This window comes from Apodemus sylvaticus, chromosome 5 (genome assembly GCF_947179515.1).
Source record: "Apodemus sylvaticus chromosome 5, mApoSyl1.1, whole genome shotgun sequence".
In the NCBI taxonomy this organism is placed as follows: Eukaryota; Metazoa; Chordata; class Mammalia; order Rodentia; family Muridae; genus Apodemus; species Apodemus sylvaticus.
The window spans coordinates 40,438,518-40,453,856 of NC_067476.1; the positions used below are offsets into that span (position 1 = coordinate 40,438,518).

At 42.3% G+C, this 15,339-nt stretch overlaps 1 protein-coding gene across 1 annotated transcript in view; it reads right to left on the bottom strand.

The window, feature by feature from the left end:
- Positions 1-2,028: 2,028 nt before the first annotated feature.
- The window catches only part of Itgb6 (integrin subunit beta 6), a 69,735-nt gene continuing 56,424 nt past the window's right edge, over positions 2,029-15,339 (bottom strand). The window contains exons 13-15 of the mRNA XM_052181136.1: positions 12,800-12,919; positions 6,682-6,848; positions 2,029-2,127 (exon numbers count right to left, since the gene is read on the bottom strand). Of these exons, the coding sequence (XP_052037096.1) occupies positions 2,029-2,127; positions 6,682-6,848; positions 12,800-12,919 (386 nt within the window). The remainder of the gene's footprint in view (positions 2,128-6,681; positions 6,849-12,799; positions 12,920-15,339) is intronic.

A 15,339-nucleotide genomic window follows, 5' to 3' on the forward strand; every position in this document is an offset into this window, starting at 1 on the left:
GCCTCGGGTAGTGGTGGCGGCAGTATGGCCGTGTCACTGGGAGTGAATATGCTGGTTGCGCCAGACTCTGAGGTCTTGGACCACTCAGGGATCCAAAAGAGATTCATTAAGATTTTTCTTTTTAAATTTAGCCATGTACTCCCTGACTGACTAATTTACCTGAGTTATTTAAAAACCAGAAAAGAAAGAATCTAGATGATGTGAAAACGTATACAAACCTATCTGGCAGGAGTGAAGGAGGTTTGAGACCAAGCTGGCAATTCAACGGACAGCCGTCGAAGCCTCCACTAACAAACGTGGAGACGTTCACCTAGGGAGTGGTGAGCCTTAAGATCCAATTAAGACAATACACACCACACAAAAAATACAGCGACCGGCCCGCATTCCAGGGACCTACGTGCTATTTGTTTCGTGTCAGTACACTTTCAAACTAAGATAGTTATACCATAACTAATACAATCCTTCTATCATTTTACTGACAAAAGAGTCTCGTGCAGGAGAGAGAACAAAGGCCTTGGGGTTTTAAGATTGAGCGTCCGCACCCAGCTCTTCTCCTCATCCTCTCAGCTGCTCTGTGGAGATCCAGTGAAATCAAAGTGCTTTGCGATGCAGCAGTAACCATAAGAAATGAAACTCTGGATGCCCCAGTGTAGGGGATGCCAGGTCAGGAGTGGGAGGGGAGTTGGTGAGCAGAGGGAGGGGGAGGGGAGGGGGTAGGGTTTTTTCAGAGGGGAAATGAGGAAAGGGGATAATATTTGAAATGTAAATAAAGCAAATATCTAATAAAAATTTTTTTATAAAGAAACATTTTAGGTACTGGGGGAAAAAAAAAAGAAATGAAACTCTCTAGAAACTATCCCTCCAATCTGCTCCTGGTTTGTTCATTGCCTGTGTAGATTTTGTAAGTGGTCTTACTTTTTAGAGCAAGTGGTGCACATGAGATAGGAATGTCCTACAGGAAGGGCAGACTCCAAGAGGGACTTCCGTAGCCTTGACACATTTGATATAAAACCATGTGACCTCTTATTCTGTTACCCCAGGTTTCTTTTTCTATTCCTGAAACTCTAGTTGATAAGCAAATAACTTAACGTGGTATTTTTTTAAGTGGACACTTTTGTACGACGGTTGTGGAGTTTTGAGGACTGTGGCTGAGGGCAATAATTGAGAAATATGGAATATGGAGGAAAACTTGGGGACCAGAGGGCAATTATACATGGAGGACCATGTCTTCAGTGTTACTAGCAATGTAATTAATAAATTATCCCTTCCTCATCTTTGAAACAAAATACTTGTGTCCATGACTTTTAAGTGTACAAGGCCATGACAATGATTGACATTTAATTTTCAATCTCTCACTTGGGAGATCCTTTGGGAGATCATTGGATTCTTTCAGCTGATAGGAAACCAGACTCTCATTTCTCACACATGAAAGTTAAGATGCATGGTGTGTCCTGCCTTTAATCAGGAGGCAGAGATGGGCAGATCATTGCGAGTTCAAGGTCAGGCGGCCTGGTCAGTTCCAGAACAGCCATAGAGACATCCTTTCTCAAAAAACAAAACAAAACAAACCCCAAATAAACAAAGAAACAAATTCCTTCAGGAAATAGGAGATTTTCTACAAGTTTAGAATAATTGGCCAGTGTGGGTACACATTTCATAAGGATGGTAGCTGGATTCAGGAAGCAAATGAGATTCTAATTCTGAACATTTTTCAAATGCAAATCAAGTTCCTGAGAGTTATTTTGATGTTTTTTTGTTTTTGTTTTTGCTTGTTTTTTTTTTTTTGAGGCATTAATGCAACAGAGTTCATATTCTTCAAGTGATCTTGAATTCACTTCTTTGCTTGGAATCTTCTTTTCTTGATATTTCCAACCTGCAAACAATGTCTCACCTTCATGACTGATCTCTGAATGACCTGTTACTATCTGAAGTCAACCTCCTTTTGAAACAACAAAGAAAGACAAACCATACAGTGCATTAACCTTTAACGTAAGTGGAGTTGACTTTCTCTGGCCGAAGGAGGTCTGTCTACCCATCTGAAGAAAGGCCTGCTTTGTGCTTCTCCCTGTGTTTGTAGGTCACGTTCTTAAAAGTGCTGGTGGAGCCTCTGTACAGCGGGTTGGTTCCCTAAAGAACAGGGGGGGGGGAATGGTTTAAAGAAAAGGAGATGCATTTTGTCAGTACACCATTTTCATATCTTTAAATATTTGTGTTATAGCTCAAACTGGAGGGTCAAGCTTAATCTTGGAAGCTATTTGAATTTATTTGGATACATTTTAAAATTTATCCACCGATATCTCACTTATGTCTTTATTGTGTGGTACATGTGAGCGCACATCTCTGGAATTATTATTTTAAATTTTATTACACTAACTTGTGTGGCAGAGGGGCCCTCGTGTGCCTCCCTGTGCCTGTGGAGGGCACCTTGGAAGCCAGCTTTGATCTTCCTCTGTCAGGGCCAACGAATCAACTGAGTTCAACAGGTTTGGCCACAATGTCTGTTACCCACCAAGCCACACTCGCTGGCCCTACACCTTATGTTCTGCAAGAGTCTCTCAGTTACCAGGGATGGGCCTGGGGTGGGGGCAGAGCTCATCAGTTTGGCTAGACTGGCTGGTTAACTCTCCAGGGCTGTTGGTAGGTTTGTGGGAGGAGGACCCACACACCTGCCTCCTATACTGGAGGTGGGGAGGACCCCACCAATTTGGCTAGACTGGCTGGCTGGCAGTCTCCAAGGCTGTTTATGGAAGGTGTACCGACACACTCTGGTCATCCCCGCTCTGGTACTCTGTGAAGAAGCCCAAGAAACTTAGTGGTTATCCACAATGAACTTTGGTAGAATTGTACCTGGTTTGCCATGGGACTTCAGGATAAAGGGTAGATAGAGTTTACAACTCCCCAGGAAAAAGAATTTTATCTACAACTTAACAAATTGTGTTTGCGATCAGAAGAACTGAAGAAAACAAAAACATTTCTTGACCTCACCTACCCTTGCCCTTGGATTTTCAATAACACTTCCTCCCAGTGTCAATCACCCCTATAATGACATCTATATTGCTTTGAGCTAGTGATCCAACCTCTGACCAAGTGCTCTGGGTCATGAGACTTCAGAGAGACGGATACCATCTCTGCACTGAAGGCAAGAAAAAGTAGTTAGTCCCTTGGCTAGAGCTCCCTGGTGGGTGAAGGCCAACTTGCTGTATCATCTGAACTCCTAAGGTAAGCCTGGAGAGTAAACCCAGTCACGTAAGCATTAAGAGCTTTTAAAGATGAATATAAACGTCTATGGTCTTGGGTAGGTGTAGAATCTCATTTGTGATAAAACTCAGAAGAAGTTTTATGAAGTTTAAGGACTGGAAATTATCGATGAAGTCGTCGGTTCAAGAGACAATGTGGGGTGCAGGCAGGGATGATGGCTGAAGCCTGGGCTGAAGGGAGAGGAGGGGCTATGGAACAGGAAGAACACATACTGTGATCAAGGCCAGTCTAGGTTTTTGTAGGGCTAGTACTTACTTTTAGGCCCTACCCTGTATCTGTCAATCTTATTAAAATGTACATACTTCCCATAGGCAGCGTGCAGTTATGCCTGCCTATGCATGCGCATGTATAGGAGGCGAGAGGTTCATGATACATACCTTCTATTGCTCTTCCCACCCCCTCCCTTTGAGTGTAGTCTCTTGGTGCTCTGGGGATCACCATTTTGTCTAGACTGACTGGTTAGTGAGCCCCAGGAACTGCCAGTTTCCAAGCGCCCCTCCCCCCGCCCCCCAACAGGACTTGCAGATTTGAGTTGCCGGGTCTGGCTTTTACATGGTTGGTAGGACTATGAACTCAGGGTTTTTTTTTTTTTTTTTTTTTTTTTTTTTTTTTTTTTTTTTTTTTTTTTTTTTTTGCTTCCCTGCTTTACCCACTGAGCCATCTCAGTAACCCCACCAAATAAATTTTATAGGCACTCTACAGGGGGTGGCTCAAGTTTCAAGAGACAGGGCAATACAGTGCTATTTTGTAGATAGTCGATTATCTACTTCTGTGCAGGTCTCAGTTATTTCTAAACTTCATTTACTCCAGTCTGGACTAGTTCAGGGATCCCTTGCAGAAGGTCAGTGGACTAAGGGTCCACCCTAGTTGGAAGGAAGGGAAGGGAGAAGAAACAAGTCACAGAGGTGAAGGAAGGAAATGGGGGCTGACCTCAGTTGATGGTCAGAGGTCAGGAGAGCGTGCTAGCATTGTACTTTGAGAGCAGGAGCAGGGGCAGGAGGGGAAACGGCAGTCAGTGTTCAGTACTGGCCTCCCTTGGTGGAATGTCCAGTAGAGACTCAGGCTGAGGGCCCCTGGGTGAGTGTCCACGTTTAGACAAAGCCAGTTCCTAAGTGCATAGGTGACCGGGTGATTTCCCGAATGTCAAGGCATGGCTTGCAGTTGGATTCTGCAAGACGGTGACATGCTTTTCAGGCTTGAACAAAAGCAGTAACCAGAACGCTCCATCACGACCCACAGCTTTTGTAATGATCACCTAACTGCTAAGTGCAGACATGATTTGTTTAGCACAGAACAAAATCAGTCCATGACTCCTAGAAATGTCAGGCTAAACCTTTTTTTTTTTTTTTTGACTCAAGTTAATGACTTGTCATCCAAGAGAAAAAAATGTCTAATCAAAGATGAATTAAAATATCTCCCATTCGTGTTTTGAGAAGAAAAATGCTGACAGCATTTTTTTTTAAACTTAATATAAGGTAACCTTTCTTTATAGCCCTGACAAAATATTTCAGGTCAGGGCAGAACTATCCCTTTAAGCATTCCAGGGGCCCGATGGGTCAGGTGAGCTCACTGGGTCTTAAAGATCAGTTGAGTTCATCCCTTTAGAAGAAATAGGTTTTGGATTTTTAAATGAGTTAAATTGAAGACCGTTAGACGTACGCACCAAGCATACATTTGTCCCAGGAGGGAGATATGTTTGTGAGATTTGAACTGAAGTTTTGAATTAAACCTCTTTTGCATGCAAATGAATAATTATTACCTACTCGTCATCTACTCGGGAACATCAAACATTTGTTATTCAAAGAAACTCAATTGAGCGAGGGAATAATATTTTCCATTTATGCTGTTATCTGTTTAATGCATGGTTTTGTCCCATTTTAGATGAAGAAACAGCTAAACTTTGGCATTTGAATTTCAGTCATGTGTAGCTTCCTGAGGGAGAACAATTCACGTTTTGGAGGGAATTAACTGTTAATTAAAACATTATTCTAAAGATATTAATCATTTGTCAGCACTCGTGCCCATGTCTGAGAACATTAAAATATGCTGGTTAGTAGACAGGCATCACAAAATAGCCACATGTTTGCTTTGCAGAATCAGAATACCTGCTTATTATTTCCAGAAGCTTCAACCAAAGGCTGTTCTTAGAACAAATTAACAATCAGGGCTCAACTCTACCTGTACCAAAACATTGGGGAGCTCCTCAACTTTTGTCTGAATTAGTTCAAACCCCAAATCTACCTCCACTTGTCTTTACCCCTACATAAGTGTTTGGCTCACTAAAAAGTACAGATATGTACTCTGTAAATGGCCACACCTATGCCATACCTAATCAAATTAAACAGATGCCCTTGTATTCTAGTATTCGCTGTGCATCAACCTTTCCCCAGTTGTCTTAAAAAATATAATCTTACAGTTGGGCTCTTGAAGTCAGGACTCAAACAAGGTCCACAGATCACATTTGCTTATTATAACCAAAGCATTTTTACTCAAAAGATAAGGTCGATTGAAATCTTTATTGACCTTTGTCCTGTGATGTCCATTATGATTAGTTTGAAATCATTCCCCCAAATATAAACATTCATTATCAAAAAATGGAAAATTCTATTTGATTTCAGACCTGAGGATATTTATATAGGCTTAGGGAAAATAGTGTTAGCATCAATTTATTTAGGCAGATGAACCCAATATGTTTGCCTGCGTTTTCTCTAGTGAGCTCACTGTTTTCGGAATCAGCGGTGTAAGATAATTGCTATTAGATAGCTAGACACACCATTAGAGATTGAGAGATGAAATTAAAACCATGAAATTGTTTCCAGGGGTCTCTAGAAATGTAATTATCTTTCCTGTGGAAAAGAATCACTGAAAATTGTAGTCCTGTTTTCTGTTTGCCTACTGAGCCGACATTTAAATTATATCTATTGAATACATATATTTAGAGGTTTATTTCTTGTAGCTACTTAAATTTTATGTTATTCAGAAAAATTCTGCCTGGTATTTGAAAAGGCCTGTCAACTTTGCATCTGTACATCAGTAACAAGTATTTCCATGGAAATTGGCATGAACCGTCATGCTATCCATGAACATTATCCCATTAGATAGAACACAATCAATTTACAGAAATGTTTAGATACAGTGCCTATGCTTCACTTCATAAGGTTGCCTCCACAAAAGCCCCAAGTCACCAGAGCAGGAGTTTTGTGAGCCTCTTCAGCTGTTACAAGCCCACCCACTAAGACACCCTATATCATAAGAATAACCCGGGTCCAGTCAATTGCTTCTTCTGCCCTCTAAGCAAGAGAGAAACTAAGGCTGTTGGGACTACACTGACCATGGTCATAGACGTGACATCTGAACTCTTATTTTCTACAGAGGAGGGCTGAGTCCCTGATCGTTTTCATCAGGTCTCCAGAGTTCACATACCGTTTGCCACTTGGCCTTAGATCGTTCTGCTTCAAATTTAGCAACTTCTTTCCGGTCATGAAACGATACCAGCAGCTTCCAAATGCACAGTAGCACGACACCAATGAGCAGGATAGCCAGTGACACTCCCAACATGATCATGGGAATGTTTGGAGGTTTGGGGCAGTCTGTGGGAGCAGATGAAATACTCTTTAGAAACTGCCACAATGAATGTTTCACTGTAAGAAGGCTCTTCCACCCCTCGCTACAATTCAGGGACTGAACCCAGAGCACAGAAAACTGGAAATTTCTTCTCCTGCTAAGCTGTGTGCACATCTCATGGGATGGAAAGAACCTTTCTCATTGAATTATTCAAATAATTTCTACAGAAATAAATGCTGATACCTTCTTGTCTGGTGGAATTTTTTCCCCTAAAACTGTGCTACTTGTTTAAAGATAGGTTTGTATTTATTCTCAGTAAAACAAAAGATTCAAAACAATTTAAAAAATGAATTTACAGCCAGCCTTGTATATCCTTGGTTTTGTATGCAGAGATTCAACAAACTATGGATTGAAAATATAAATATGTCTTTAATAAACATGTCCAGTTTTCCCCTTGGCGTTACTTTCTAAATGGCAAGTATAATAAATATTGAGATAATAGTTATATTGTATTTGGTTCTCAGGCTGGCCTCACCAACTCTACAGCCAAGGATGATGCTGAGCATCTGACCCTCCTGCCTTTACCTCCCCAGTGCTGGAATTATGGGTGTTTTCTACTCTACCTGGTTTAATACAGTACTTGGGATTGAACCAAAGCCTTTATATGTGCTAGGCAAGCACTCTATCAACTGAGCTACATTTCAACCCTCGTATCACATTTTGTAAGTAACCTAGAAGTGACTTCAGGTATACGGGAACATGTGTGCCTATTCTAGGCACATAAAAGGGCCTTTGGTATTGACTGGTTTTGGTATCTTTGGCACAGGAGGATCTGGACCCAAATTTCCTGCAGATATGGAAAGCTGGCTAAAGCAAAGTGACGATTAATGTACATGAAATAATTTAAAGAACCATAAAATCTTATATTTTTATTTCCAAAGATAACCTCCTCTGAGTATATCACAACTACTTTGGTACATACAACTATTTTGTCAAGAATCTCCTTGAATTGTGAAGGATCTCAGGATTATATTAAAAATTGTTACTCTAGCCTGGTTGGTCATGCCTGCAATCCCAGCATTCAGCAGGCATGCAGATGCAGATGCAGATGCAGGAGTTCGATGCTAGCCTAGGCTACAAAGCAACTTGAAGGCCAACTTGAGCTCCACAGTGAGACTGAGGACTGGGAGTATAGACCACTCGCCTAGACAGAAACATGATGAGGTGATCTTGGTTATCAAAGCCACAGCCTCCTAGACCTCCCCATGGCCCAGGGTATTCTGTTTCAGTAGGTCTCGGGTAATACCACAGGTTACACATCATTAGCAGTATCTAAGTCGTTCTTATGATCAGGGCATTAGATACGCTCAACTTAAAGATTCCATGATAGGCTATTTTGGCTCTACTGTTGGTATTAATATAATGTTGCAGTTACATAGCACCTTCCTCCATTGACAGCAAGACAACTGATCACCCTTGCAGTGTGTCTGCAAGATAATGACTCTCTTAATGGAGCATTATAATTAAGTCCTTCTTTTGCTTCCCTGGGAAGAAATTCCACATCAAATGATCATTAAATATTGGCATCCTCCACCAGAGGTGAGACAAAAACCCAGCAGTACCTGGGGAAGAAAGGAATCAGGCTAAGCCTACCCTCTAGAATGTTACTCTTAGACAGTTAATAAATAAGGGGGCGTTGAACATTGAGGCTAGATTGTTTGGCTTTTCAGACCTGAATCTAAGGGGACTAATGACCCCCTAACAGCATGCCTCATCTCACACACTTTTTCTTGGTAGAAAACCATATAAGGACATTATGAAGAAATAAGAATAGCTAATGGCCTACTTATTATAGTGCCAAGACCTAAAGGCTGTGTTGTAGCAAGCAAATGAAGCAGGGCTGTGTCCCTGAGAAAATGCAGTGATCCAGCTAGAACTTTAGTCAAGAAATGTCTGGGCAGAGACAGAGCCATATTCCTAGTCACAGCAGAGTGTAGCTTGTTGGGACCTGGAAGGCGAATCCAGAGGTTGTTCAAGTAGGAAATCAAGAAGAAAAAGGTACGGCTTAGGAGAGACAATCATTTTAAAACTTAGGCTCATTGGATGCTGTGAATTTCTCAAGTAAAGATTTAGCCCAAGTTCCAAGGTAGGTACCAGAACACAGCCTTACTTTTCATTCTCTCCATATTCCTTTGGTCAATGGAGAGAGTGACCTAGGTAGAAGGAGAGGGTTAGCTCTACTCCTATGTGTAATGGCGCCTGTCCGGTTGGGTCACTGCTGTACCTAATGCTGAGGTTTTGAATATCTAATTCTTAGTTCTGTCTAAGCTGTTAGCTGTTTCATATGTGACTATTGGGTACTGGAAATGTGACATCTAAATCTGGATGTACTACAAATATTAAAGTACTATCTCGCAGTCTAAGCACGCAAAATGTAGAACATCTTGATTTTCATGTTGATTTCATGTTGAAATGAGAATATTTTTTGGCGACAGTGATGAAGAAACTGAACTTCACCTATCTCTATTGACTTTTTAATGAGGTTTCTAGAAAATGTTACATTTTATATAGAGTTCCCCTAACAGTCCCTGTTGGACAATGCTGACATCCTTTAGATTCAGATATATGTTACAGCTGTGTAGCCAGTGGGAGGCAGTGTAGTACAGTGGTTAAGAGCCTGGGCTCCAAGCTAGCCTGTTAGAGTTCCTCGAGCAAGCAGATCTATGTTCAGTCACTGCGAGACCTAGCAATGGGTTTTCTTCCATGCCTTGATTTTCTCACCTGTAGAACAAAAATAATACTGGTACCCACTCTATGGAGTTGCTGAGGATACTGTGTGACACCAGCACATAGGAAATATGACAACTGATGTGTGGACTAGACATGTGGACTAGTCAGAGCCACATACACAAAGGGACCATGACAACAAATGCATTCCTCCTCCCTTTCTGTCTCTCAGAAGGCAAGGTATGGATTGTGCAAGCTCAACTTGTACCAAGTTAAGTGACTGGCTTTTCTTCTTTCTTTCTTCTTTCTTTCTCTCTCTCTCTCTCTCTCTCTCTCTCTCTCTCTCTCTCTCTCTCTCTCTCTCTCTCTCTCTCTCTCTCTTTCTTCTTCTTCCTTCCCTCCTTCCTTCCTTCCTTCCTTCCTTCCTTCCTTCCTTCTTTCTTTCTTTCTTTCTTTCTTTCTTTCCTTCTTTCTTCTTTCCTTCCTTTCTTTATTTCTTTTTTTTTTAATTTATGACTGGCATGGCTTGTAGGCTCTGACGTCCTATCTAGATAGAAGACAGTGATGCCCTGCAACACTGAGCAACAGTGAGCACCCTGGACCAGCTAGCTTCCTTTGCAATATGCATAGAGGATACTGGCGATCATTAACCTTCCCCTCCTTTTCCTGGTTTTATATTTGCCCTTCTTGCTTCTCCCAGTGTCTACCTTCAGAGCCACAGGCCTCAGTGCTGCAGGAGGAGAGAAACTACAGTCTCCTGGGGTAGGCTGCAGCCTCGGAGCTTCTGGAAGCACCAGGCCTGTCCAGAAATGGGGATCTGAGGTACCCTTGGGCCTGTCAGTAGATTAGAAAGTGAAATCTCAGGGAGCTAGCCTTTCCTTCCCTTACTCTTACTACAAAAGAAGAGTGATAAAGAAGACCCTATACTATCTACACAGATGTCAGGCATCTGTGAGGGATACGAAGCATGGTGAGTGGTGTGTCACTCACACTGTGTCTGAGAATAAAAGAACAGACAGCAGTTCAGGAACAGTGCAGCATTTCTCAGCTGAAGGCATGTTCCATGGTTGTGGAGGGTGGGGGTGGGGGTGGGGGGAGGACTAGAAAGGAGAAAAAAATCAAACCAGTCAAGCACAAAAGCCCACACACTAAAAGCACGGCCTTCTGTGGAAAGCAGCTTTGTTGTCTGGGATGGGTTTTTCCAATAGAATCAATATTTTAAGGGGTGGCTTTGATTTCAGGATATGATGGTAAAGTCGCTACGGAAGTTGCAAAAACAGCTTTGGGACGCAGCTGGAGAAGCTGGCTTTACAAAGCTGATAATAAGGAGGCAGGTTTTTTTGTCTTATGCAGTAATCTGGTCTCAGAAAGCACGGCTCACCCTCCTAGCTGATGGCTGCAAGATGTCTTTTATGTGAGCACAGCTCAGAAATGAGTACACAAGTTTGTAAGTGCCTGTCAGGACCTCCCTACACCCCCCCCAAGCAGCAAAACCATGTTTACAGTCACCCCCACATTTCAGGGGTTGTGCCTGACCTCCAGCCATCTTGCCCTCGGTACAGTAATATGTTTCTCTCATCACTTTCTTGATTGGAGCATGAGGTTTAAACTCACATTACAGATATTTTGGTATTATTTGGATTTTCAGCCTCTAGGATGATACCAATTGGATAGCTTTGGTTTTAAAATCTGGATTTAACATTTTATCAGCATGTTGAAAAACAAGTACCAACACCCAGACCTTTCTTTTTATACCCTGTGTGTGGTGCTGTTGTCTGGGCCGGACCTTAGGCTCCAAACCTAATTCTGATGAAGCCTGAAGACGCAGCTGTTGTTTTTTTTGGGGGGGAAATTTTAGGGAAGGATGGGTCATTGCTAAAGACAGAAAATTCAAGGCACCTGTGAGTGTCTAAGAGCTCAGTCAGGGATGTTAGCACCGTGAAGGGTGCTGGGAACATCTGTGCTAAGCTGAATTGTCAGAATGTAGACTCTGTGCCCACAGGCCTGCTGACTCCGGAGAAAGCATCTTAGATAAGCCGCAGAAGAGTCAGTTACCCACACAATTTAAAAGCTATGTTCTCTGCTGCTTCTCTTCCGATGTAATATAAACTCATCTTTTCCCGTGGCTGGAGATGGAATAGAATTGTGATGTTCCTGTTAGAAACTGATTCCGTGCGTTGATAGGGTTGAACATTCCCAGTAGCATAGAAGCAATGGGCTCCTGCCTGGCCTGGTCTGGTACCACTGAGGTGAGGCTGCCATGAACTCAAAGCAATCCGCTCCCGCTTCATTCTCCTGGATGCTAGGGCTGTAGGTGTGTACTGGCTGACCTGGTACTTTGCCATCCTCTGTGGTCACACCCTTCTTTTTTGGCGTGTGTCTTTCCTGATCCAACATTATCACTGACGGCCATCGCTGCGAGGACACTTTTCAGCACTCATGTAACATTCTATATCATTCCACTTATTCTTTGAGTTACCTCTTAAAAGTTTGTGCCATTATTGTTCCTATTTTCCAGATGAGGAATCAAGAGGCACAGAAAGACAAGTGCATCCCACAATCTCAGGGAGTGGTTGCACAACAAAATAGTATTTGAACCATCCACTTAAACTTGTCTTAGTTAGGGTTTTACTGCTGTGAACAGACACCATGACCAGGGCAACTCTTATGAGGACAACATCTAACTGGGGCTGGCTTACAGGTTAGAGGTTCAGTCCATTATCATCAAGGTGGGAGCATGGCAGCATCCAGGCAGGCGTGGTACAGGAGGAGCTGAGAGTTCTACATCTTCATCTGAAGGCTACTAGCAGAATGCTGGCTTCCAGGCAGCTAGGATGAGGGTTTTAAAGCCCACACCCACAGTGACAAACCTACCTCAACAAGACCACACCTTCTCATAGTGCCACTCCCTGGGCTGAGCATCTACAAACTATCACAGTGCTTCTTGCTCGTTTTTCTGAAAAGATACATCTGTTGAATATATCTTTTGCTTGGTTAACCTTTCTACAGTGGCAGTAGGTAGCTTCCAGGGAGGCGATGCCTGGTCCAAGTTAAAGTCATCATGTTACCTTGTGTTAATAAAAGACATGGGAACACAGCAACGGCTTTAATGGGATCTTTCAACCTTTGGAGAAGCACTTCACCCCAAATTTTGTAATGTCTTTCTTGGCAAGCTACCTCAGGTGACTTTCTGGATGCCGTCAACCAGGTGGTATCACTTGACATTGGCAACGGAACGCAAGCTACCCACCTTTCTCATTGATGTTGTGAATGATGGTTTTCCCTTCATTATCCGTAGTTATTAGGAATGTAATAAGACATTCATTTTCTCCTTGTAGAGAGCAGGAGACAGAAGTATCCTTTGAAAAATCTGCAGATGAAAGAGTCATTCATTAGGTTAGATGAGATTTCAAAAGAGATAATTTTTAAAGCAAAGTGGTATTGGGTTTAACATGCAAATTAGAATTTGCAGTACGCCGAATGGGAATTGAAAGGCGTAGGGTTTTCCCACCAAGCGAGAGCTTTGGTTTTTACTTATGCTCCAGAAGAACGGCTCCAGATGTGGTCAATCAGGACTGACCATCAAAATTACCTATCAATCTGAGGGAGGCAGATTTCAATAGAGTGAAAGTAGCTCAAAGCAGGTGCCTACAGCTGCCTGGGGACTAGAATGGCCTTGATTATGGTAATGAGGGGGCCGCACAGTCCTCTCAGCACAGAGCATCTGGGAGAAGAGCTAGATTACACTGCTGCTCAGTGTATAGATATGTACTGATGCTATTACAGAGGGCTTCTCTGTACACAGTGGTGCAGCCAGGATGTCGGGCTTTGCATTGTTGCATGGGGAGAAGAAATTAATATCTGGAAACCAAGACCGAGGTGTCATGTAGCTCAGAGACCCAGGATAAAGGGAAACCAGATTAGAAGGAAACCAGGATCAGAGCTGTCAGCCTCCCCTATTTCCTAACAAGAAGGTGAACCTTTCCTCAAATTGAACATTTTCCTCGTGAAGCACATTCAAGGGTTAGAAAATGAATTTCAGGATAATAATTGTTAATAAAAAAAATTTAAACTCCAGGTCGCACATCAAAAAATTCTGATGTTCCAGCTACCTACCCTTGTCAAAATTATCTAACATTTTCAGAATTAAAGCAAAACAAGCTAATTTCATGATTCTCATTCTAAACTGGAAGTTTTTGATGACATTATTACAGTTTTCAGAAACCTGTAATTAAAATAACATTTAATCTAAACTCCTATGTTATATGAGCCAATATTAGTGTGTAAAGACAGATTATGAGGATCAAATTGTCCTAGGTAGTCTTGGACCTAGTCTTCCTAGACTGTGATTTTTTTCCCATTAGTTTAAGATGTTTAAGATTTAAAATGCTAATAAAATAGAATTTATTCGTGTGTGTGTGTGTGTGTGTGTGATGTGTGTGTAATGTGTGTGTGTGATGTGTGTGTTCCTAAAAGAAAAATAAACAGCCCATCTACGGCTATTTAGGGCACAGAAACACTAATCCTTAAATATGGAAATATTAAGTTGTCATCTTTGCACTTAATTTTTAAAGGAAAAACCCTGTAGGAACCTGACTAATATGCCTTATATCATTCATGACCATAATAATAAATAATAAATTCAGCATTCTAAATGGAATTTTGTACAATAGATTTATGTGAACTAACTAGTTTTGAACTCATTAGAGGAATCTATTTATGTACACATGAATATTGGGGGCTATAATGCAAATTACCCTCATTTAGGCATTTCCATATGCATATGGCCATCTGACTCACCTGGGAGATTCAAACATATCAATTCTGGGAACCTATCTGAGGTGTTTTAATGGCAGAGTCTGTGATATGCACAGGACTTGGGCATTGAGCGATGATTTAATAAGCATTCTAATTGGATGCCTCGGATGAGAAGATCTGGGAAGCTCTTGGCAACCGGATGAGTACGGCTGGGGTTACCCCATGTGTCTGACGGTCAGTGGCAGACACCCTTATTGAAGCTGTAGTTTGGTCCTTTTTATACGACCATCACCGCTGCCCCCAGCAACTAAGATTCATGGGATCTTGGGGAGTGTGCTTTGGCATCTTGCATCTCTTTCTTCCCTGTGGGCCACAGCAGGGAGAGCTTTACACCGCTCTGCTCTCTTCAGCTCCCCTAACGGGACATCAGGTTCTCAGGTTGAAAGTCTGCCTGGCTCAGCCTCCTCACTTCAGTACTGTCAATCCTGCCTCCTTCTTTTCTTCTAAATAGCCATGCGGAAGCACAGGGAGGCTTACGTTCCTTGGCCAGGATTATTTAAGTTTTAATGGAACTACAGACCTGACCTTTGAGCCCCGGCTCCCCCCCATGCTGTAATTATTCCACTTTTTCTTTCCTTGACCATTGCAGGCGCTAGTTTGCAGTGTTTGGGTGTTGAAATAGTATTATCGGATGTGCAGCGAAAGATTTGCATAATTAGCTGCTAAGGTTTTCTTTTGTGGTTCATAGAAAATGGCCCTTTCTTTCTCGATTTCTCCCCTCTCCTCTGTGAGACTTGAATTACCGCCACTGAATAATACAGGGAAAATAAGATCTCAGGCAGCCAGGGAAATCATGCTTAGTGAAGGAAGACATATAAGCACTATGGAGCGTGGGAGAGAGGGGTGGTGGTGGAGATGCAGGTCTGGGAAGGTCTGGGGAAAATGCAGAAAACACGAATGTCTGTACTATTGACTCACAACCCTGAGTTTTAAGCCCTCAGCTCTGTGATCAACTTAAAGCCCCGGAAGCAA